Source organism: Chelmon rostratus, chromosome 23 (genome assembly GCF_017976325.1).
Source record: "Chelmon rostratus isolate fCheRos1 chromosome 23, fCheRos1.pri, whole genome shotgun sequence".
Taxonomy (NCBI): Eukaryota; Metazoa; Chordata; class Actinopteri; order Chaetodontiformes; family Chaetodontidae; genus Chelmon; species Chelmon rostratus.
Window position 1 is genome coordinate 567,629 of NC_055680.1, and position 22,874 is coordinate 590,502.

The following is a 22,874-nucleotide window of genomic DNA, read 5'->3' on the forward strand; positions in this document are numbered from 1 at the left end:
TGAGAGATGAACATCACAGTAGAATGTACTAGTGGACATAAATATCATTCTGAAGCTTTGGCAGGTATTTCTTTTCTTTCTTTCTTTTTTTTCCTTAAGAGGAAACCTGGTGACAGCAAATGAAATTATGACATTACACAGATAAATATTAGGTATAAGAATATGTGTCTGCATTCAGTAAAAATAAGTTAATATTTCAAAAGGTGGTGCTGACGAATCTGAGTTTGTTAGTTAGTTATGGAGCAGTATCTTATTTTACTATAACATCTTGACTATACATTCACAAACTAGAACATGACGACATGAAACATTTTAAACATGCAAAATGTTCAAGTTCTGAAATACAGAGTTGCATTTCTCTTGGCCTTCATGCCATGAGATGCAGGCTATACTATGTTAAATAATTGCATGACGCACTGCACATGCAGCTGGATAGGCTACCTTGTTGTTCCGCGGTGAGCCTCCAGAACAGCTTCAATGCTCCCTGTCACACTGTAATGTATAAAGGCTGACATATTCAAAGCGAACATTGTGTCAGTTTACCATGCTTAAAGTAAACCAAATAAAGAAATGTTATCAGTTCTGTGGTAAGCTTCCATTATTTTGCATTGTCTGAAATGTCCCATTGAGGTGTCATATCCTTCAGAATCCCTATTTCAAGGCCAAGAGGTCAACAAAGCATACTCCATTTCAAAGAGTTCTCCAAACGTTTTTGTCCAGTTTTTGAGGACACAGCCAGTGCATCTTTTAATTGCCCTTGGTGTCCCAATGTCCCTTGTGGGTCAGTCAGTTGTTTAAAAGAACATTCAGGTGGTCCTCATCAACTGCTAAAGTCAAGGCATATTACATGACTATTTATCAGATTACATTGAAATGATCATCAGTTACTGGTATATACATCAAAGTGTATCTGTGAAGATTCTCATTCTCATCAGTCAGTTAGAACTGAAGAAGCCTCTTCGATGAGAGGCAAGATGTCTTCAAGTAAAATATTCCATCTTGTAAACTAGATGAAACTTGGCCATGTTCACAACTGGTATTTACCACTTTGTCAGCTGTTCAAGGGCAACTACATCGTAATAAACAGGGACACCAGAAAAAAACAGAAGGTTTCACCTCCTCCAGGAGACACACAGGTGCTGATTTTTGTACTTTGTACTGTGCAGCAGTTGCAGTACAAAGTAGGACAGAGTGCAAATGTTAAGCTGTGAGTATACAAACAGAACAAAATCCACACGATCCAACAGTCAACTGCCAAAAATATGAACAGGGTTAAGGATCATATGTTGCTCAGAGGTTTGCACCTAGCAACAATAATACCTTGACACAAAAAGTGTGTTCCTGTTCATCCTATTATGCTGCTATTGTTTGTGAACGCAGCATCAGAACAGCCATTGAGAAGAAGGTCACCTGACTGAGGACATTAAAGTCACGTGATTTGTATATGTACGACGCTACAAATTCTGACAAATACGCACTTTTAAAAAGTAACGTTGGATCTCACTCGAAGCACAACTTCTCGTGAACGTGTCCGGGGACATGTTAGTTTGAAAACCAGTTATGACATAACACCGGAAACGTCCGGTGCTCGATCACAGTCAGCTGACTGAACAAGTGACAAAAGTTTAACGAGCAAATGAAGTGACGGCAGCGCGTGAAGCTTGCCTCTTCTTTCCAAGCTGATCAGGGTTTAATAATGCGTGGGTTCATTTGTGGACCTAAACTCGCCGCGTGTGGGGTGATTTTGTCCACGTGGGGGGTGATAATGTTGGTGAGTCTGACACTTTACTGTCTTTTCTGTTTCTTTATTCTCTGTAAGGATGCCTTCATATTAGATAGAACACAGTGTAGCACGACTCAGACCTGCTTAAACCGTGTCTGTAGAAGACATTAGGTTTCCATGACTTTCTCGATCTACAGCCTACAAAATGACCGAAACAGTCAACTGAATCATTGCATGGCTGTTGAATTAGAAATTAGAAGTAAAATGGCATAAAATTGTGCAAACACTATATACATTTATTCATTAATAAAAGTTTATTCTATTGTTTGATTTAGTTGTAGTAAAATAACTCCAGCTGGATTATTTCCTGTTATTTACTGTTATATATACACCGCCTTTATGTTGCTGTTAAATGTTCCGCTTTATAAATGCCAGAGTTTGTTCAGATTCATTTAATGCAATATTGAATTTTATATAATTATACTTCGGCTCAAGATTTAGGAAATATATTGTATATCTTTTTCCACTGAATTTTGATACGCCTGTTTCAATTCATATTTGGTTCCAGAATTTTAAAAATGAGGAAAAATACCAAAAGATATGACTTAACTGAACAAAGGGACTTGTCTGTATCATAAGATAAACTTTTTAAAGAAAATGGTTCAAAATTATAGTTACAAAGAAGTACTACTAATATTTGGTATACAAAGCTCACATTTGTAAATCATATCATGAGAAGTTACAGTGAACTAATATTTCACATATTTAAATAAATTGTTTTTAGTTTCAGTTTATTTTAAGTGTTGTGCTCTTGCAGATATATAGCTGTAACTTTGTTCTCCAATTGTGGTAATAATCCTAAATTTTAATTGTATAGCACCTTTCATACAGGAAATGCAGCTCAAAGTGCCAGAGCTTTGGGTTGTAATTGATAAAGGCTGCATCCCCAAAGGTCTTTCAGCTGTTGCTGTAAATCAATAAACCAGCAGCAGATGATCACAGTGTTCTTAAAGTCAAAGAGTAAAATGAGGGATTTAATAATATAGCGTGCTCGTAGCCCATTAAGGGCTTCGTACAGAAGAAGGAGGACCTTAAGGGACCCTAAAATCAATTGTATTTGTTACAGGAAGTAACTAAAACTAGACTAATATGCTCTCTCAGTGTTTTTTTTCAGGAGGCCAATAAATAGTACATTACAAGCTGAGTAATCGACTCAGCTTGAAATAAAGGCATGAATTAATTTTTTAGCATATTTTTGATTTAAAAATGGTCGACAACCTTTAACATGAAATCATTGAGCTGCTAAATGAAGGTCCACTACTCTGAGCAGTTCTTTTCAAAGCTGACTCTGTCAAAGACTGAGTGACCCAAACCTGGAACACCAGCTGTAAGTAACATCATCATCATCATCATCATCATCATCATCATCACCACTACCTGATCTGCAGTTCCAGTCATGACTGGGTTAGTGTGATATGTGTTCAACAATTTAGTATGACCAGGGCTGCCACCAAGGAGGATCCAGTAACTGTATCAGGCTGGCCTTGGCCCCCCAAGTGAGCCCCCTCCCTTTGCATATGTATTATAAGATTCTCAATCACCAGTGACCCCATTCCTCCCCACCCCCTCTTGTGTACCACCCTTAGGACAAAATACCTGGGGGTGGCACTGAGTATGGCCTCAAAGGATGTTTTCTAAAAATTTAAATGGCCCTTGATAGGGAAAGGCTTCCCAACCCCTGACTCAAATTCCTCCAGGATGTTTTTTTTTTTTTTTTTAAGGACGTTCATTTGCACTTAAACTATCCTTTCCAGTATTGTACTGATGAATGGAAGCTTGGATATTGGCCTATATTTGTTGAGTGCATTACCATCTAGATTGGGTTTCTTTTGGAAGGGTTTTACAACAGCTGTTTTAAAGGCATCTGGGAAGATGCCTGTTTATAGAGATGTATTTACGATCTTCAGGACATGACTTGAAACACTGTCAAACACCTGCTTTTAAAATGCTGGAGGTATAGGGTCAACACATGAGGTCTTCCAGAGCTCAGTTAATACAGAATATTTATTTAATACAGGATGATTTTCCCACACAAAATGTTAGTTTTATTGAATCTTAGTTTGTTATCTTATGTTTTAATTTCATGTACAGTTAGACTTAACATAGCAAAACCCATCATTCCTGCCATGTATGACTTAACTGGGTCCTTCAGTACCAAGTTGCCCTCTTCTTTCCTCAGACCATGCTGGGGATTTTCTTCACCACGCATTCAGCAGTGTTGATTGAAGACGTGCCTGTGACAGATGAAGAAATCTACCAGGAGTAAGGATTGTTCTGTCATACGTCACTCCAGATGCCCATATAGCTGTGCTGACACTTGATACCTGTCACATTTTCAGAGCTAGTTTTTGTACTGTGGCTGATTTTAGTGTATTGAGATATGGAGTTTCCATTATGAAGTTTGTTCACCAGAGACCACTGACAGGTAGATTTTAACACTGTAAAGTATAACGATCATTTACATTATGTATCTTAATCACAATTCTTTAAAGGAACAAATGTAAGGAATTCATATCCTGTTTTTGTTTGAAATCTACTATACCTGTCAAAAACATCACAATAGTTGTCTGTGATGATTCTCAGTCATCCTTGTCATGGTGATCCAAAGAGGCTTAAATTTAGGGCAAATGAACTTGCTTGCATAAACTTGAAGACCTTTTGCCTCTCATCCAAAGGGCTTCTTCAGTTCTAACTGTTTGGTAGGGAGTCCCAGTTATTTAACCTCTTTCAGGTCATTATCAAGGTTATTGATGCCACCTGAGTGGTTAGTGCTCCTGGCTGTACGAGCAGTTGTTAAGAGTTGTTGGAGTTACCTAAGGCCAAATGTAAACGGCATAGGTTGGAATTGTCAGGTGAGGCCAAATGTAAATAGTTGTTAAATCTCCTGGGAAGGGATGAAAGGACAGTATTGTAGATGGGAGATAAGTGGTGTCATTGACCATTGATCTGTCCTCCATATCCAAAATATGTGCGTTGCTGTCCACGAAAGAGTGTCCTTTATCTTTCAGATGGAGGCAAGTGGCTGAGTCTTGACCTGAGGAGTTGGCCCTCCTATGTTGAGGCATGCATTTGTTTAATGGTTTTTTTCCCTAATATACAAGTCTGTGCATTCCACACTGCACTGAACTGCATACACTACATTGTTTTTCTTGTATTTGGGTGTGCCGTATTTCTGGTGGTACAGTGTGTGTGTGTGTGTGTGTGTGTGTGTGTGTGTGTGTGTGTGTGTGTGTGTGTGTGTGTGTGTGTGTGTGTGTGTGTGTGTGTGTGTGTGTGTGTGTGTTAAGCTAAGACTGGCTTGTAATGTATCAGTTATCTCATTATCATGATACAATCATTATCATTGGCAATCGTGATAATATGGTAGAGTAGTTCTACTGTTCTACACTAGTGTTCTACTTTTGCTACAATGACTTCACTAGAGTTATACTCTACTGTAGTAGAGAGATATGACATCACAAGTGTTCTACCATAGCTCTCATTAACATCTCATGAGTGCATTGTATGTCTAAATTACATTCAATTCAGTTTTATTTATATAGCACCAATTCACAACCAAAGTTGTCTCTTTTTCCACACTTTCCATATAGAGCAGGTACAAACCCCGCTTTAGCTTTACTCAACAATTCCCTCATGAGCAAGCACTTGGCGACAGTGGCGAGGAAAAACTTCCTTTTAGCAGGCAGAACCAGGCTGTGGGTGGGCGGCCGTCTGCTTCGACAGGTTGGGTGAGAGAGAGACAGAAAGACATCACTAGTGTTTCACTGTAGCTCGCGGTGGAATCTCCAGTTTTCATCTGGGGTTCACGGTGACAACACTAGAGGTTTACTGTAGCTCTCAGAAACCAGTCCTAGTGTGCCTCACAATGACAAATGACACGCTTGTCTGTCCACAACTGATGTCATACAATTACTTACAATACAATGTAACTTGTGAGCTTTAGGTGTTGGTTTAGGTGTATTATTTAAGTTAGAACAGAGCCAGGATAGCTTCTCCCCCTGCTTTCAGTCCTTATGCTAAGCTAGGCTACCCACATCCATTAACACAGAGTTCAATATTGGATTTCCCCATTTGAATCTCTTAAAGAAAGCGAAGAAGTACATCGGAAGAATCTCAGAATTTTGAACTAATCATTTAATAGTGAAGTGCATATTTGGCAGCTGTGACAGCTTTAAGTGAATTTATTGAACATGCTCAGCTTTGTGTATGTGTGTTTTTTTTCCTCAGTACAAACCCTCAGAGGATCTACGACCTGTACAACAAGGTGGGCTACAACTGCTTCATAGCAGCTGCTATCTATGTCATGTTTGGAGCCTTCTCATGCTGCCAGATGAGGCTCAACCAGCAGAAGGTGATTTCATTTATTTGGCTTTTTGAGCTTAATGTTAATAACCTTTGCTGAAAGGGTCAGACCGCAGTGAATAGTGTAGGTGAGAAAGATAATTGGTAGGAATATTCCTTAAGGAAAACTTTGCATTTTTCTTTTGTACACAGTCTTGAGTTTAAAAAGTGCTATATGCTACCTTGATGTGGGTGTGTGAGTTTTACGTTACATTGGCACCATAAAATGCAATCCAGCAAAGTTCCATGAGTTTGAAGGTTTATTAGATCCTAAAATACTGTTCAGCCATTTACAAAATCATGTTCTTAGGGCATCAGATGTTTTATCTTTGGTCACTACAATTGTAAAGTAAACAGTAGAAATGTAGAGTCAGTGTTACAATGTAATCGATTAGGAATGTGCATTTGCCTTGCCAGATGATGATGTGTTTCGGCCCAGTAAAAGTTGAGCCAGGTTTAAATTTTAGTGCCACATGACTCTGCACCCCCACTGTGTCAATGCAGTGATCCCATTTAAATGAATGATGGGTCAGTGCTGAACACAGCCTGAACACAGCCTTAGACTGGGTGTATAGCTCCACTAGCTCTGCATCAATTCCACTATACGATATTAATGTGTTAAACAGAACAAATAACACTTGGAAATAGAAATAAATGTGATAATTATGTCAATCCATGCTGGATAAGTGTAATATTAAATGATGAGTGTATTAAAATGTTTGCTATGGTCTCTAATGTGTACTGAAATGCATGTTGTTGACCCTAATGTTCTGTAGGAGTACCTGGTGCACTAGTGCCCCCTGATGGACTGAGGAGCTCCTAGCAGCACCCTGGAAATCCATCTGTTCTCTGATTCTGGACTACTGTCTCAGGGTGTAAATTCCTCATCAGAAGCTACGGGGAGGAAACAGAGTGCTGTGTGAGAGCAGATCATTGTTCTGCACCTTCATATATTTAAGATGAGATTATTTCTACCTCTTATCACGTGTTGAAATTCCTTGATTGTGGTAGTAAAAACTACCCATTGAAACTCAAGTAGCTTTGTTATAATAGTTGTTAAATAGAGTAAATTATTTTGTCTTTACTTGCTCTTTCACTGTACCTACACTACTGTACAGGAGAATGTATATCTGATTATTGCCAGTATCACCTGTTTTTTAAATGTTAGTCATTAGTTCAAGTTATTAATTTTGTTTCATCATGTGTCTTTCTGTCTGTACTGTGCCTCAGTGAAATTACATTCTGAAGTTTCTCTTTCCTCGTCTCATTCTAATGTCTAGTGGACACAGTCCAGGTGTGCGGATGCTGACCAGTTATTTAATCCAGTGTGTCAATTCATCAGAGTCATTAATGTCTGACACCCTGATCAGCTGCGGCTTTTGTGCACATAATTAGCACATGATGGAAACGGTAACAGTGGTATGTCTGGCATTGTGACCTGTTGGTTCATGGTTTTCTACCAGTGGGATCCAAGGGTTTGTTGTTGACTGTTGGCATTTCAAAATGAAAAAATATATAGATAACTGAGTTAGCTTGATTAGATTGTTTATTTGGCACAAGCCTGGATTTTTCACTTCAAAATTGGCCTAAAGTTTATTTGTCCTTAAATTTCAAGCCCCCAAAAATGCAGCTTATTCACATTTCACTTTTCATCTTGTCAACACATCAAGATCTGTTGCTGTAATTACCACACTTTACATTTCATAGTTAAGTGTTAAATATATATATATACATGAAATATTGGCTTAAAACAAAAGAAAAACAGTGCCCTGACAAAAAGAACCAATCCAAGTCAATGTATGCGTACATTTTCTCCTGCCTGTCATGGCCTTCTTCAGTGGATGGTGTTTGCTCAGTTGTTAGAGATGGTTGGAAATGCAGAGAGCTGGTAACAACAGACTCTGTTCAAAGATAGGGCCAGTTCTATAAACTTGGTTTAAGACTATTCCTGGCCTTAGATTGGTTTTAAATTGTCAGGTTAGACTAGTCCAATAAAGCCTGCTGTTGCATAAATATTAAGACTGACTGAATTTGAGTCAGGAAAGTGGACCATGGTCTCTGGTGTCAGGGATGAATGTCTTCCTTGATTTTTTCTCTTGCCTGTCCACCTTTGACCCCTACTCAGCTGACAATCTGTTATCTTTTCAGAGACTGAAACAATTCTGTGTCTACAGCATTTCCCAACCTGCAATTTCCCAGCTTGATATAAATAAAGTATATCTATCTTTCTATCTATCGATCTATCTATCCATCTATCATTTCACTCACTGGTATATATCATGCTTCAATTATGCTTGCAATTGAGTAAAATTGCTGTGGTAAACTTGGTAAACCATGATAAACTTTAAATTTATACAAAAGATTACAAGGAATGCACACTACACAATACGATCAACTATAATGGCTGTGTAATTTAGACTTGTCATACAAATCATATGTTGTCTAACCGATGACTTGCAGAACATTTTTCACACAAAAAGTATTTTCCCACAGGAGGACTTTCTTTTTTTTAAATACATGATCCACGGAAAAAAGTATTTAATGCCAAAGTGAAAACAAATCTGAGTGGTGTCAGAGCACCACCCTACCACACACCATACAGAGGGACTCCTGCATGGAGTAGTCTGGTAGCCTTTCTATATGGTGATGCTGTTTTCTACACGGCTGGGCAGGAGATAAAGGTACTGAAGCTCCAGTCCTTCATTCTGATTTAGAATGTTGCCCTCAATCTCTTTCAGTTCTCTTCTGAACCTGTCAATCAGCTCCTGAGCCCGCCCCTCAGTGAAGTGTTCCTCTGTGTATTGGCCCAAAGGAATCTAGGCAGAAGAAAACAGGAAGCTGCTGAAGAGAGACGAGCTAATGTGAGTGATGTAATGTGATCACTGTCAGATGAAATCTACAGCTCCACAGGCCAACTACTGGATAACCAAAATGTTTGTAAGTCAGACATCAATGAAACAACTTGGAATATAAATAAAATATGCATTATGTGTATTTTCTAATATTCACAAACATCCTCTAGGCCTCTCGTACATGAACGACCAGCAGCAGTACATGCAAAGCCAGTGGCAAAGAGATTGAGACCTGGACAGCAGGAGATATGTGCTATTGTTCAGCAGGACTGAAAAAAACATGAAAGCAGCATGCAGGTGGGAAAACTATCAAGTACTGAGACATACACTTAATATGTATTTAGATAGATAGATAGATACTTTATTTATCTCCAAGGAGAAATTTGCAAATTTGATGTTTGTATTTGACCAAGCCAATTTTTACCTTATCTGTCTTTTTCCTTTGTTTTGTGATTCATAAGTATTTGCTTCTCTACATATTTCTCTTCATAGATTAACTAATCTTCTCTTCATATACATTTTAGGTATGTATGTTATTTTTTTGTAACCTCTGATATTTTCTATGTGGTGCGTCCATCTTGACCAGGACTCCTGTAAAATAGATTTTTAATCTCATAGCGTTAAGTGACTTTACACTTTACCGTGAGATGAACATACAGTACTTGGATTCTTGAAGGTTACATGTTTGTGTTTGCATCTCATTGTTTTTCCTCCTATTTATGTTTTTATTGATTATATAATAACATGCTGTATAATAGCTAGTCAACTGTGAATTCATGATAATTCTATATCAGTCACTCACAACAGTTACTGTGAGTTTGCTGCTATTAAACTAGCGGCCTACATGTTTCCTGTTGGTACACAAATCACCTACTGTTTTACACTCTGTGCTAAGTTCCACGGAAACGTGTGTTGCTTATTGTTCCTAGCTGTTTGAACACCACTGTTCAGAATGATGTGCAGAGGCCGACGCTGCTTTCACGTTCATCTGTTGCACTTTACATGTCATGTAATAACTTGTATATTCAAGATGAATTTGTGACTAGGTTAGAAGCTTCTGGTCCAGTATGCACCTTACACAAGTGTGATGGGGAATCTTAAACCTCCAGGTCACACTGAAAGTAGATTTTTCACGATTCACACTCTTAATCATTTGTGCATTTATATACACAACCTACATACCATCCTTATACACTATATCTGTACTTTATTATATTGATAATATCCAGCCCTCTCTGAAAACAGTTTTCATATGGACTACTTTATATTGAAGTGAAAACAGAAACAGTTTGTTCAAGCAGGGACTGTGTTCCTGGAAAGACACTGCTGGTGAATCATTTTTCAATATATTTTTTAATATAGTGAGATACATACATGAACATGGACCCCTGAAACCTGCTTGAATAAACACCACTAGAGGAAAGTGAGAAAATATGTTTCTCCTTAAATTAGAATTTCTTCATTTAATTTAGAATTGATTACCATATGAACCAGACAGACATGGACTTACTGCGTCTGGTTGTGCTCGCCCTAGATGCCATGTGATAGCCATCTGTACACAAGACTGGCTGACATCAGGAAGGGTGGCCATGATCATCTCCATGGTAACAGCATCTTTGTCTCTTGGTGGGGGATGTCTCATGGTGCAGGGGGTGTTGGGTACCCAGGCACACCAGTCAAACTGGAAAAACATCAACATAGAGGGAATAAGTGAAAGCCCCTCTGTGTAGGACGTTTTAGAGCAGACACTGGGGCAGGGGGCAGTGCTGAATGTTTTTTCCTTCAAAGCTTCACCAGGGCATCTCAGAGCTGACGGCATCTTTGGCAACAGCTATGAACATCACAGTGTGTAAGTATGAGGGTTCAGCACCTGCCCGTTGTTAGTTGCAGCATGCTGGGCTGTACTGGTGAAGATGGCCACTGACAGCAGGGTCGAAAGTTCCTCTCTGGAGCTGAGCTTACTGGGCAGACCTGAACATACATCCACCATCAAGTATTACATGCGCAAATAATATATATAATAATATCACTTCTTTAGCCTCTGACAACATTTTATATGAGTAAATCCTTTGTTGGCAAAAAAAAAAAATTATGTTTCCCTGCTTAATGGTAGCATCCTAAGAGTGGAAACGTCAGCCAAATCACAACAGAAGTTAATCAAGGACACCGTCCATATAGAGCAGATCAGGATAGCAGATCATACTCCACTCTATGTACTATTAAAGCATGTATATTTCATTTTAAATCCCACTTGTGTGTAAACTTGATGCAAAAACATTTTTTGGTCATTAAGTAATAAAAGAAAAAAAAATTATTTGTGGTCATGAAAAAGAAGATATTTAATGCATAATTGGAATATTAAATAAAAGTAACACTCAGCCATGCATGAAATAACATAAATATGGGTCTTTTTTTACCCATGTTGCGCATTAGAAGAGCCTTGCATAGCTTGTGCTTCACAGAGGCCACGTACAGCCACCTCAAGCAATAAAACAACAAAAAAGCAAGATGTAAGAAACAAATACAGGATATCAGTAACAGACCAAAGTTGGGGAGCTCTGTGAATCCTTCCTGCGATATGTCTCTGAACCAGGCGCGGAGCTCCGGGTCCTCCTGCACATCATGGTCTGACTGATAGTACAGGCTTACCATACCTGAGACAAAACTGAAGAAAGAAGTACAGTTAGATTTATGACTCATGGTAAGAGGTACAAATACATCTACTGGTGTCCTCAAATTACAGAATTCATTCTCTCAAATCAATAGCACGTGCAAAATTTTAACACCAATTCTTTTACAGTGATTGTAGCAGATCATGTATGCACCCATCAGGGCTGCCCCTTTTTACCACTTCTGTTTGATGTATCAATTGAACCACAATCTGTAAAATCTGCCCAACAACAAATGAAATATCACTGTCTTCAGGTTACCTAATCACTTCAATTATACATTAAAATTACGTTTTGTTTTTGACACTTGATAGTTGTTTTTTCAATCCAGGTATAAAATTACCTGGAGTCAGTGTGCATTGATGCTTATAATGCTAACTGATGATGTTTCACTTCCTTCTCATTTACCAGTAGTGGTTGTAAACTATCTGGGTTCAGATATACATCTGAGTGAACTGTGTATACTACAGCATTCAAACATTCTCAAGGCATATGTAACTGTGATCATTTTTTATCTTGTGCACAGAAGACATGAACTACATTTGACCTCTCAGGACTTCTGAGGGCTCTGTGTAGATCACTTTACAAGCCTGTGTCATTATCACTGTTCCCTTACTGCAGAAAGATAAACAACCCTGCAGCATAATAAGGCTTCACCATCTTACAATTAAATGATATCTCAATTCTTTGAACCACCTTCCACATGCTTTGTTGCCTGTCACTCAGAAATACATCACTACATACATCATTACTAGAGGCAAAGACACTAAAACTTCACTGTTAAAATCTCCCAGATCTCCTTTTCCTTTAACGTGTGAGCATGCTGTGTTTACCTGTGTATAGCCTCCCACAGCATCAGGCTGTGTTCTCTGTAGAAATAGTTTGGGAGCTGGGAAACTCCTCTGTCAGCGAAGTCATTGTGGGGCTGCAGGGAGCGGTAGGTCAGCATCTTGTACTCCCTCTGAGCCAGAATCAACAGGCCATCACCACCTGTAGACACAACCTACACACAAACATGACCATCAACACGATGATGAGCTCCATCATCATCAGACTATTTAACACATCCAGTGAGTTTGTTTTTCATTTATCTTATAGAAATGTCATCACAATACAAAATACATCAAGCCCACATCAAATAAGTTCATAAATTAGAAAAGACACACTCGTTTGAAGATGCCATTAGCAGAGATGAGCTGAGTGCGTCCCCTGCAGTTGATCTCTAAAGTGTAGCGCAGATGAGGGGCCAGCAGCTGCAGCAGAAGGCATAGAAAACTGTTCAGAGTACAACACAGGTGTGTTATCCACATCTTGTCAAACTGCCATCAAACCAAAATACCATGCATTCTCAGATAAAAGCCAAATTCTCTAGTAATGGCAGAGTCTCAAATAATAACACATGTCTGGAAACAGCATTTAAGAGAGGTGGAATTACCTTTACTTTAAAAGACTGCATGCTAAATTCAGTATGATATACAATTGCTCAGCAATAATTGCATCAGTACAACAGAAGAGTTATGTCGGTTTATCTTTTAAGCATAAATACTTTTCTCATTCACTAAATATTTCCAGTTGCCTCTACTTTGCCCATTTTTGACTTCCTGCAGATGTTTCAAACGAAAAGCTTTCCAGGAGAGGGAGGGATTATGTCGCTGGAAGTCTTTCAATGTGAAACATCTGTGCAGCAAGCAGTGAGTGTTGACAGTAACTTAAGAGCAAATTTAAAAAATGACAGTGTGGAAGACACAGGAAATAGTACTTGTGGAATTAGTGCTGTGGAAATTATATTATTAGATTATACTGAATTTATTAAAAATGGGTAAATGTGGAAGAAGTGTTGAGATTTGGCATTAGAAATAAAAGCATGTCTCTAATATAAGATTGTTTCTAATAAAGGTCTGGTTCTCTCTGCTTTTGAAGTAAATTCAGACACAATCAATAACTGAGAATTAGAATAGTCGTTTCACGTTGATCATATAATGTAAACTTACATCAACTCTCTACTGTGTGCCCTGAATTGTATACTGACATGGATTACATTTTCTGACTGGAAGTTTTAGTTTTGAATAATAGGACTTGTGGATATTTACCTTATATATAGGATGCACTGCAGGCAGCTGCCTCAGAGTAGCCACACAAAACACCTCTATGATGAGGTGAGTCCTGAGCAGGTGAGACAGCAGCTGGAACACCTGGAACTCAGAGTGACGCACCCACATCTTAGCCAACAGCCAGGCCAGGGGTGGGTCTCTGGGCAGGAATATGGGAGTGTCCGGGCCTGGAGTCTGCTCGAGCTAAGGACAAGGAGGGGAAATGATCACAGGCAGTCCTGTCCATATCTACAACCTCTCAAATATTAAGTCCAGCTATTAGTCGACAGGTTTACCTTCAACGTTCTCACATTTATAGAAGTATTTCTAAAAAAAACTTTATGTGTTCTCAGGTTCTATGAATATTTCACAAGTTTACAGTCAGTGGACTGAGATTTTTAAAAGGTTGTCTCTTGTCAGATCTTTAAAAGTGTTTTCACAGGGTTACATATCGCTCAGTTCTTATAAAAAGTTAGCAAACTTTTTTTCAGCATTATTGGATTCTATAAATATTTCTCAGGTTTACATTCAGTGTGTCAGATTTTTAGATAATTTTCTCATATTTATCGGGTTTTCATTCAATATCCACAGGTTCTTACATATTTTCTTTCAGATTTATATTAAATGATTTAATTTTTCATTTACAATCATCATATTTTCAGCATTTTAAGGATGCCTCAGTGGCTTGTTCAGTTCATTCAGTGTTTCAGTACAGGTCTATCATCATGATTGGTGTTATTGATTTACCTGTATAGCAATAGGTATGAGTCCTTCATCCGGGTTCTGATACAGGAGACAGAGTGGAGCGGCAATGTACTGAGGTTTACCTCTGATTGTGTTGGTGGGAATCCCATCCATGATGGCGTAGTCTAACAAGAAGATATTCCCTGCCTGGAGGGAAGAAAATCAACAACAATGTGGACATAGAGAGACATAGTGAGACATAAATTACACAATTTCGCAGTTGCTAAATTTGTGGTGTTGTATTAAAGCCTGTTTCGATTATACAGGCAGATGAAGAGAATTTCTCCACCTTGAGTTCTTTGTCCAGGTTTGTCCTTGGAGCCATGGAGCTCTGCACCATGTTTGGGGTGACACAGAAGTTCTCTGGCAGCTTCTTGCACCTCTGTATCATCCTTGGGTTAGAGCCATTCATACACTGGTAGCCAAAGAACCGGTCTTCCTTCCAATGCTTCATACTGTACTCTGATACATACACACACACACTGGGTGAGTAATCAGCTTTGGAGGTTTCTTTATCTTGTAAGATAAATGTGTATAACCTGCTGTACCTGCCAGTCAAGTGTCAAGCCTTTCAAATTGACAAAGATAATCACTTTTTTGTTAAAACTGAACAACAAAATAGGCTGTCTGCCCACTTCTGAAGGCAAAAGTAAAGATAATAGTGCACACTTCTGGTCACTCTCTCCTTGAAGAGATTCATGGTATTGGACTTAGTTGAAAAGTGACGCAAGTAGCTGTGTGAAGAATCAAAAAGAGAGCTTGAGAAAGGTGCAAACACTGCCTAATTTCACACACCCCTGGCCAGTTACTCAATAATGAGGTCATATGTGTCATATTGTCATTACAGAAATTGTCAGACACAAGGGGACAACCACTCCCTAAGTCCTTCACTTTAAACCAGAGAGGAATGCAATGGTAGCTTATACTGCATTTTTTGTTCATTTCTGACTGTAACCAATCACCAATGACACAAATTAATGTTCTTACAGGAAACCAACATGAATGAAAGAACTGGATTCCCATTAAAGTCCCTCTGCGTAGGATTTAAAACTCCAAATGGTTGCTGAAACTCTTTCACTCAGATAGTCAAAAATTTCCGCAACCAAAAACATACCATACAACCATATGCCATGACAATCGTTTTAAAGATGATATCATAAAAACATAAAAACTCTTCACATGGTGCTTTGAAAGGACAAGTAAAAAAGCAAAAACAGATATCTATGGAAGATTTAAGATATCTAAACCAAGATCTTGTTTTATGTATCTTTTTTATCTATGCATTTATTGCATCACAATAAAAGAAAAATATTATGTTGAAATGAGTTATAACGTTTTTGTAAATAATAACTGAATATATACATTTGTGATAGGAAATTTCCATGCCAAATTAAATTATGAATGTTAAGCTCCCATCAGCTCATGCCAGCAATGATGAGTTCCAGCCATGGTTCTACCCCCAAGCTTGCATTTGTTCTTGACAGGTCTACACAGCTGGACACCGAAATGTAATGTACCTCTTCACTTTGTTCTATGTGTTGTGATTCGATTTTAATGTAGAATAGAAAATTCATTTCACAAAACTCATTTATTTAGTCATTCAGTTATTGATGAGAAAAAAATGCAATAAATGTCCTTTTTAACATGTTTTTCATTTAATTATGACACAGTAAATGCACACATAAAAAGCAAATATATATTCTAGTGTGCATAAAAAATACCATGGATCAGTGTTTATTAAACAAGTGACATCTCTTGTGTATAGAAATGTTAGTGTTTACCAGGATGTTAGTGTTTAACAGGAAAGCCGGAGTGTGTATTAACCCACCAGCTATGGGGCTTCGCAGCTTCCAGAAGATCCGTTTGAAATCATCCAGGTCATTCCAGGACTTCCCGAACCTGATGGCTAGCTTCTTCAGAGACAACTCAAGCAGGCTGATGAGAAGGAAGCGTGCATATGTGCTTGATGTTCATCATGTCTGATTATACAGTCTTTGTGTGTGTGTGTGTGTGTGTGTGTGTGTGTGTGTGTGTGTGTGTGCATCGCGCGCATGCATGTGCACCACCTACGCATAGTGTAAGGAGTGTTCAAAGTCGCTCCTCTTCTCATTGTCAAAGCGGACATCTTGGGGTAAATCTGCTTCTGTTTTAGCATCAATACATCTTGGAATCCCAGGAGCCCACGTTATCCATCTGAAGACAGTAACACACAGTATGACTCAAATATTAATCCACAGAACTCTTTAACACAACCAGTCTGGAAAGTGAAGCTGTATGGTGGACCTGTAAGTCATCTGTCTCTCCTGCAGCTCTGTCTTCCTGTGTTCCAGCAGCTGAGGTATGGAGTCGTCCCTCAGTGTCTTTGCTACAGAAGCAGGTGGAAGGGAGAGACAGGAAAGTGCACCTTTAGCAACACATCAGACCAATATGAGCTTATGCCTACCGCCCCAACATTTGAGGGAGGTGACCCACTGAGACGAGGGGTAGAGGTGAAGGACCCCTGTCCACTAACTGAGAATGTTGTGGCTGCTTATGGGAAATTGATGCAAAACTGTAACCTAAACTGAAAGTTATTGTTATTTTAATGTGAAGTAGCTTTATAAACAGCAGGGCTAAGATACTAATACAAAATGATGAGATCTGTGTAATGACAGACGATCCACAGCCTTTGCATTTATGCCTGGTTTTAATAAGCATCATCTCTGTTTTGCTCACATCATGATTGGATCTCAATATGCAAATTAGTTAGTCTGAACTGTCGAACTTGTCAACCATCAGTTCATTTTAAGGTAAGCAATGCCAATGGCATTTTATTATCACTTTTTGTGAAAGAAGACTTACTTGCAAGTATTTGTAGTGTTATTTAATTTACTGTGTGGATCTTGAACGTGGTCACACTGTACAGATTCCATGTACACCTGTCTGAGATCTGAAAGCAATGCGAGTAAACCAATCCAATCCAGATCAGATTGTGTTCTGCTGCATTTCCACCTGCACAAATTTGGTTTTCCAGATACAGCTCATATGTTCATGGTTCAGAAGTTTCTGTGTCTCAGCCTAGTTTCCCACAAGATTAGAAAACAGCTGAAAGAAGGATCAGTCCACACACCATGAACTGAGTGGGACTGACCTTGCGGCAGCACAACAATAGAACCCAATGCCTGATGCTTGGTTATTAAGTGGAATTTAAATGGCAAACTGTTTTCCATTGATGCCACTGCTGCACAGGAACTAGTCTGCTACTGACCAGCTTCACTGGATCAGTTTGGAGTTGGCCGCCTTGCTCAAAGGCACCAAGGCAGTAACTTTACTGCTTAATATTAGGAGTTGATTAGAAATACCTACAATCATTTGTACCTGTTCCTTCTCTTATCTCCACCTTGACATCTCCTATAAGCCAGCGGTAACAAGGGAATATCAGCGCTTTGTCTCCACCTGGAGGCTCCACTGTGATGTAACGACAGAACCAGTTATCTTCCACCCAATATCTCTGTTTCTCCAGTCTGACCAGTAGCAGGGAGCCTAATGCTGAAGGGCTGGTCACCTTGTACTGATCCACCTAATGGAGATGAAGGGATGGAGAAAGAAAAAGAAATAAATAATTCCAAGATGTAAATGCAGTCATACATGCAAACACAGACAAACACTACTGCATTCAAACTAATAACTTCATTAACTGTCTGAAACATGCAAACAAGAAATAGACTGTGTGTCACATAAACCTGTAATCACTGCCGCCTTGGTAATTGTGTTTTAAATATGAATGTAAAAAAAAATTATTATCTAAAGCATCACAAAACAGTCTCTGTCCTTCCTTCATCCTCCAACCATCATCCTTGTCCTTCTGCTCCTCCTGAGGGATCCCAAGATGTTCCTACACCAGATGGGATACTGTATGTAATTCCCTCAGTGTGTTCTGGGTCTGGCCAGGGATTGCCTCACATTTTGATCATGCAGGTCTAGGATGAGCCTCAACTGGCACCACATCAACTATGACGAGACGGAGCAAGAGTTCTACTCAGAGCTGGTCCTGCTGTCGAGCTTCACTCTACTTCGCACGCCACTTTACATCAGAAATACATTTCATATCTCATTGTTTCACACTCAAAGCTCATGACCAAAGATGAGGGTTGGCAGACTGACCTGTAAAACATGACCTTTGCCATCAGACTAACACATTGTCTACTTTTTGGACAGAGCTGTTATAACAAACAAGGATTGCTGTCATGAATCGGTTTTGACATTGTTTGATTAATGTCAGGATACATGCCACTCTTTCTCCACAACACATATCAACAGTGTTGTTCTTGTCGGAGGGTTTTCTGAAAAGCTTGGCAAGCGACAAGGTGATCTCAAGGTTGGTGTATGGCCCTGACATGAGGGTGTCAGATAATGTTAGAATTACCAAATTAGATCCAGAAAGAAAAGGCTTTGCATTTCATGATTTCATGGTTTCAATGAGCCAGGTCAAAGATTGGCTGTCAGATGTGGTTGCCTCACTGTTCAAACACACATCAATACACATATCATTAAACGATCACACCACCATTCCACCATACTAACACTTACTGCTCCTCGACAGAAGTCCAGTCCAGGGTTGTCTAGTAGGGTGCGTGCACTCTCTCCTTTCTCCCCCACCAGAGTCACAAAGATGTAGTTGTTGGTGCCTGAATACTCTGATGTACCAGTTGCTACTGTTACAGTGTAGACTTCCATCTATGGACATGAAGACACACACAGCATGCTGAAAACCAACAGTTCAAATGACAAAATGTTGGTAATTGAAGGCCTTGAAGGATTTTGTTGAATATCAGAATCCCCGGAACAGCACTGATGACCCTCTATCAGATCACTCTGGGACCTCACAAAGAGAGCCTGATATACACTGTATCCAGGGCTCAAAATGCAAAAGATTCTAAGTTGTGGGTTCACCTGCCTCGGCCCCTTGCTCACAGGTGCATAAAATCATGTCTATTGCCATGCAGTCCCTGTTGCAGATGTTTGCAGTACAACAAGTCATACTGAAGAGGTCAGTAAGATTCAACATGGGACTGTCATATTTCCAATGATTCATCCTACTCGACTACATCCTGACAACTGTTACATTTGGTGGTGGAGGAATTCTGGTCTGGTTGCAGGATGCAATAACGTTAAAGACAACAGTGTGCTTCCAGCTTTGTAACAACAGTTTGTGTTTGTCCCTTTCATGTTTCAACACGGCAATGCCCCCAAGCAAAAGCCTCAGCCCCGACCTCAACCACATCCAACACCTTTGGAGTCAGGCCTTATCACTCAGTGATGACCATTCTGGATAAGCGGCACCTCACAAACTGGTTATCAAATGACTGTGTGTATCTCTGGATTTACTTAATTAATTCAAGCTGCTACATGAATTAAACTACATCCAAAAAAAGAATAAACTGTAGTTGTCACAGAATTGTAAGGGCACAGCCGTGGTGATGTGGATGCTACTTCCTGGTAATAATTTGAATATAAAATTTTAGGAATAGCCAAATGAGCAAACCACACTGATGCAAATTAGCCGATGAAACAACAGATAAGTGGTCTGAAATAGCAGCAGAGACAGCCCATGTACCTGTAACAGCATGTGATGGTAACATCATGAGACATGTGCCTCAGAGTAATGTCCATGTGTTCACATTACTGTAGCACTTACAGCAGCTTTTCCTAATGAAACATCTCACTATAGGTATACGGTGAAGTTAGAAATTAGTCAAACAGTTAAATTTCAAATTAGGGTTAGATGGATAACTGTTGCGTTTATAGAAAGGATAACATGCATTTTGTTGAAAACTTGTTTACTATACTGAAGTGAATTTGTTTGTGAATGTACTGACAAAACAAGCAAACAAATAAAACCAGCGACTGGATTTAACTGATCAAACTTCCAAAAGTTCGGGTCTTCTAGGGCGTGAGAGTTCTGCACGGTATCTTACTGTCCCTTGGACTGCACTCATCTGGACAGAGACCTCAGATGTCGGACATGGAATTTGCGAGCCACTCTCCCAATTTGGGGGTAACAGCCCCCAAGGCTCCTACCACTGGGACCACCTTCCACATCTGTGGATGAGTCTTTGCCTCTGCTTCTCTGGTGTATCTCTTCAGCCTAGCAGCCAGAACTGTGGATCTTTGTTTGGCAGTCTCTAGAGCCTCAGTTGTGGACATCTTGACCTTGTCATCTTTTTCCATCCAGGACCTGTCTGTCATGACTGTCATTGATTTTATAGCTAAGTATCTACAGGACACAAGGTCCTTCTGAAAGACGGGGTCACATTGTTGGCTAATAATGTTGAACTTGCCCTTGTTGATATTCTCCTTAGATGGTTCAATTTCCCCTTCAAATATTAAATGAATTACTGGATATTACCAAAACCAACTGACACACTGTAGATGTTGATATTATGATAATATAGAAAAGTTTTAGTATATCTGTCTACCTGCTTCTCTGTTTGTTGCAGAAACTTTTTTGCATGTCAAAACACACTTTCTTCATGTGATGTATGCCATTACTTTTCTTTATGCTAAGATGTTTCAGTGATTCTATATCATTTTAGTATTAAAATGCATAATAAAAGTTTATGGTAAGAACAAAAACTACAAGTATTCATACTTTATGGACAGGTGCCCCATCTGGAAATGCTTGACATATTACAACATGGTACCAATAGCACCACCATTCACTTCTGTGTTTTACATTTTGGCTGATAATTTATGAATTGTGAGGCACAGCAAAAAAAAAAAAATAAATAAAAATAAAAAAAAATTGCAAAGTCCTTGGATGATACCGATTTTACTTATATAGGCCACAGCCATTTGCAATTAAAAAGTTAAAATTGTTCTACCATTTAGAATTTTTTTGGTAAACACTTTTTTTTTTTTTTGCTTTATTTGGTACATATTTCATCATCAACAATCATCAACGATGTCTGACCATACCATATTTAGACAACTTTGAACACAGTCTCTTTGTCCATCTTTGAATATCATTTACCGTACTTTACGGGTCATAACTCTTATTTTTTTGTTTTTTTGTTTGTTTGTTTGTTTGTTTGTTTGTTTGAAAGGGACAATACACATTAATGAACATCAGTATGTGAGTACATGTGTAAACGTGTCGGAGTTAGCAAGCCTGCTAATTTACATCCAGGTCATAACTCTTCAATGCTAAATTGGACTGCATCCAAATTTGGAAATGTTGCACAAGTGTGTAACATTTCATACAGTTCTACCTACAGGGGGAGCTACAGTAAGAATAACACATGATATTTCTATAATTCTGTTGACGTTAATAAAATGAAACTTGGTAAATAAGTACTTCCTGAGCATGTTCATGACACATTCCCTATTACCTTATTGTATATTCTTGGGATTATTCATTGTCTTGTTCTTGTGCCCTTAAAATATGTGGGTCTCAGAAACAGCAACAGCTACAGCTGATTGTTGATTTAATTCAATGCAATCAGGCTTATCTGCATCTTAATATTATTGCTACTTTAACAGGGTTGACAAGACACCAGGAACATTAAGCTCTCAAAGAATTTGAGAGTAGAGTCAGAATAGATGTATAGAGCAGAAATTGCATTTGAAGGCATATTTGAAAGTGCAGAAATGCTCAAACTGGAACAATATCTCACCCATGTCAGCTAAACATTACTTAGTTTTATCTGTCAATATGAGCATTAGAGCTCCAAAGTAAATCATCGTCAGCTATACCTGATAGTATGTAGCCTCCCTGGGAAGACAAAGAAAGTAACAAACAATGCCAAGAAACATCAGAAAACACTCACCTCAGGCCAGAATTGTGTACACAGCTGAGTATCAGTTTCCTCCTCTTCTTTTTCTGAATATTTCCTTTGGATCAGCTGGTTATCTGACACTTCCCTGTTTTTTTCCTCTCCCCTCTGTGACCTATTTCTTTGCTCTTTCTCACAGAAGTCCTCGCAGATCTCTAAGTTCAACAGTTACCCAGTCAGCATGCCACTTCAAAATGCAGAAATGGTTGGTGGTTCTCTCTATGTTTCTCTCCTGACAATTCAAATCCTTTCAGCAGGACTCTTCACAGCTCTACTGACTTTCCCCCTCAGTCAGTCCGCTGATCTCACCTTGCTCTTTGACACCCGCTCTCTCACACACAGGCAGAGAGAGAGAGAGAAAGAGAGAGAGAGTTTCAAAAAGGAAGCTGAGTCAGTATCTGGGCTGAGCAGCATACCAGCATGAGCTGTAAAACATTTAGATTAAATCTAAAGAAGTACAAGAAATAAAGTTAAAGTAAAGTACTAAACCAAGTTTCAGGGTGAAAGTGCCTGATAAAGTAGCCATGAAGTGACTGCAGATTTCTGTCTTAGGTCTTCAGTGGTAAAACTTCAAGAAACAT

At 39.0% G+C, this 22,874-nt stretch overlaps 2 protein-coding genes across 2 annotated transcripts; one reads left to right on the forward strand and one right to left on the reverse strand.

Moving 5' to 3' along the window:
* Positions 1-1,499: 1,499 nt before the first annotated feature.
* On the forward strand, positions 1,500-7,376 carry rnaseka (ribonuclease, RNase K a). The gene is made up of 4 exons (XM_041964937.1): positions 1,500-1,771; positions 3,963-4,045; positions 6,011-6,134; positions 6,901-7,376. Exons 1-4 carry the CDS (start codon positions 1,697-1,699, stop codon positions 6,916-6,918), a joined length of 300 nt encoding a protein of 99 aa, XP_041820871.1. The 5' UTR covers positions 1,500-1,696; the 3' UTR covers positions 6,919-7,376.
* Positions 7,377-7,638: 262 nt separating this feature from the next.
* Positions 7,639-22,597, reverse strand: alox12 (arachidonate 12-lipoxygenase). The gene is made up of 15 exons (XM_041964906.1): positions 22,288-22,597; positions 19,049-19,195; positions 17,837-18,038; positions 16,763-16,844; positions 16,550-16,672; positions 16,308-16,414; positions 14,769-14,941; positions 14,483-14,626; positions 13,736-13,939; positions 12,812-12,898; positions 12,479-12,648; positions 11,520-11,641; positions 10,847-10,947; positions 10,487-10,657; positions 7,639-8,940 (listed from the first exon to the last, which is right to left on the reverse strand). Exons 2-15 carry the CDS (start codon positions 19,193-19,195, stop codon positions 8,761-8,763), a joined length of 2,013 nt encoding a protein of 670 aa, XP_041820840.1. The 5' UTR covers positions 22,288-22,597; the 3' UTR covers positions 7,639-8,760.
* Between the last annotated feature and the right edge of the window lie 277 nt (positions 22,598-22,874).

Excerpts from the sequence above, each read along its gene's own strand:
- rnaseka (XM_041964937.1), top strand. The coding sequence starts at position 1,697 with ATGCGTGGGTTCATTTGTGGACCTAAACTCGCCGCGTGTGGGGTGATT. Across the intron at positions 1,772-3,962 it reads CGTGGGGGGTGATAATGTTG|ACCATGCTGGGGATTTTCTT; the intron begins GTGAGTCTGACA and ends TTCTTTCCTCAG. Across the intron at positions 4,046-6,010 it reads GATGAAGAAATCTACCAGGA|TACAAACCCTCAGAGGATCT; the intron begins GTAAGGATTGTT and ends TTTTTTCCTCAG.
- alox12 (XM_041964906.1), bottom strand. The coding sequence starts at position 19,195 with ATGGAAGTCTACACTGTAACAGTAGCAACTGGTACATCAGAGTATTCA. Across the intron at positions 16,673-16,762 it reads GAGAGACAGATGACTTACAG|ATGGATAACGTGGGCTCCTG; the intron begins GTCCACCATACA and ends TACTGTCTTCAG. Across the intron at positions 10,658-10,846 it reads CTGCAACTAACAACGGGCAG|TTTGACTGGTGTGCCTGGGT; the intron begins GTGCTGAACCCT and ends ATGTTTTTCCAG.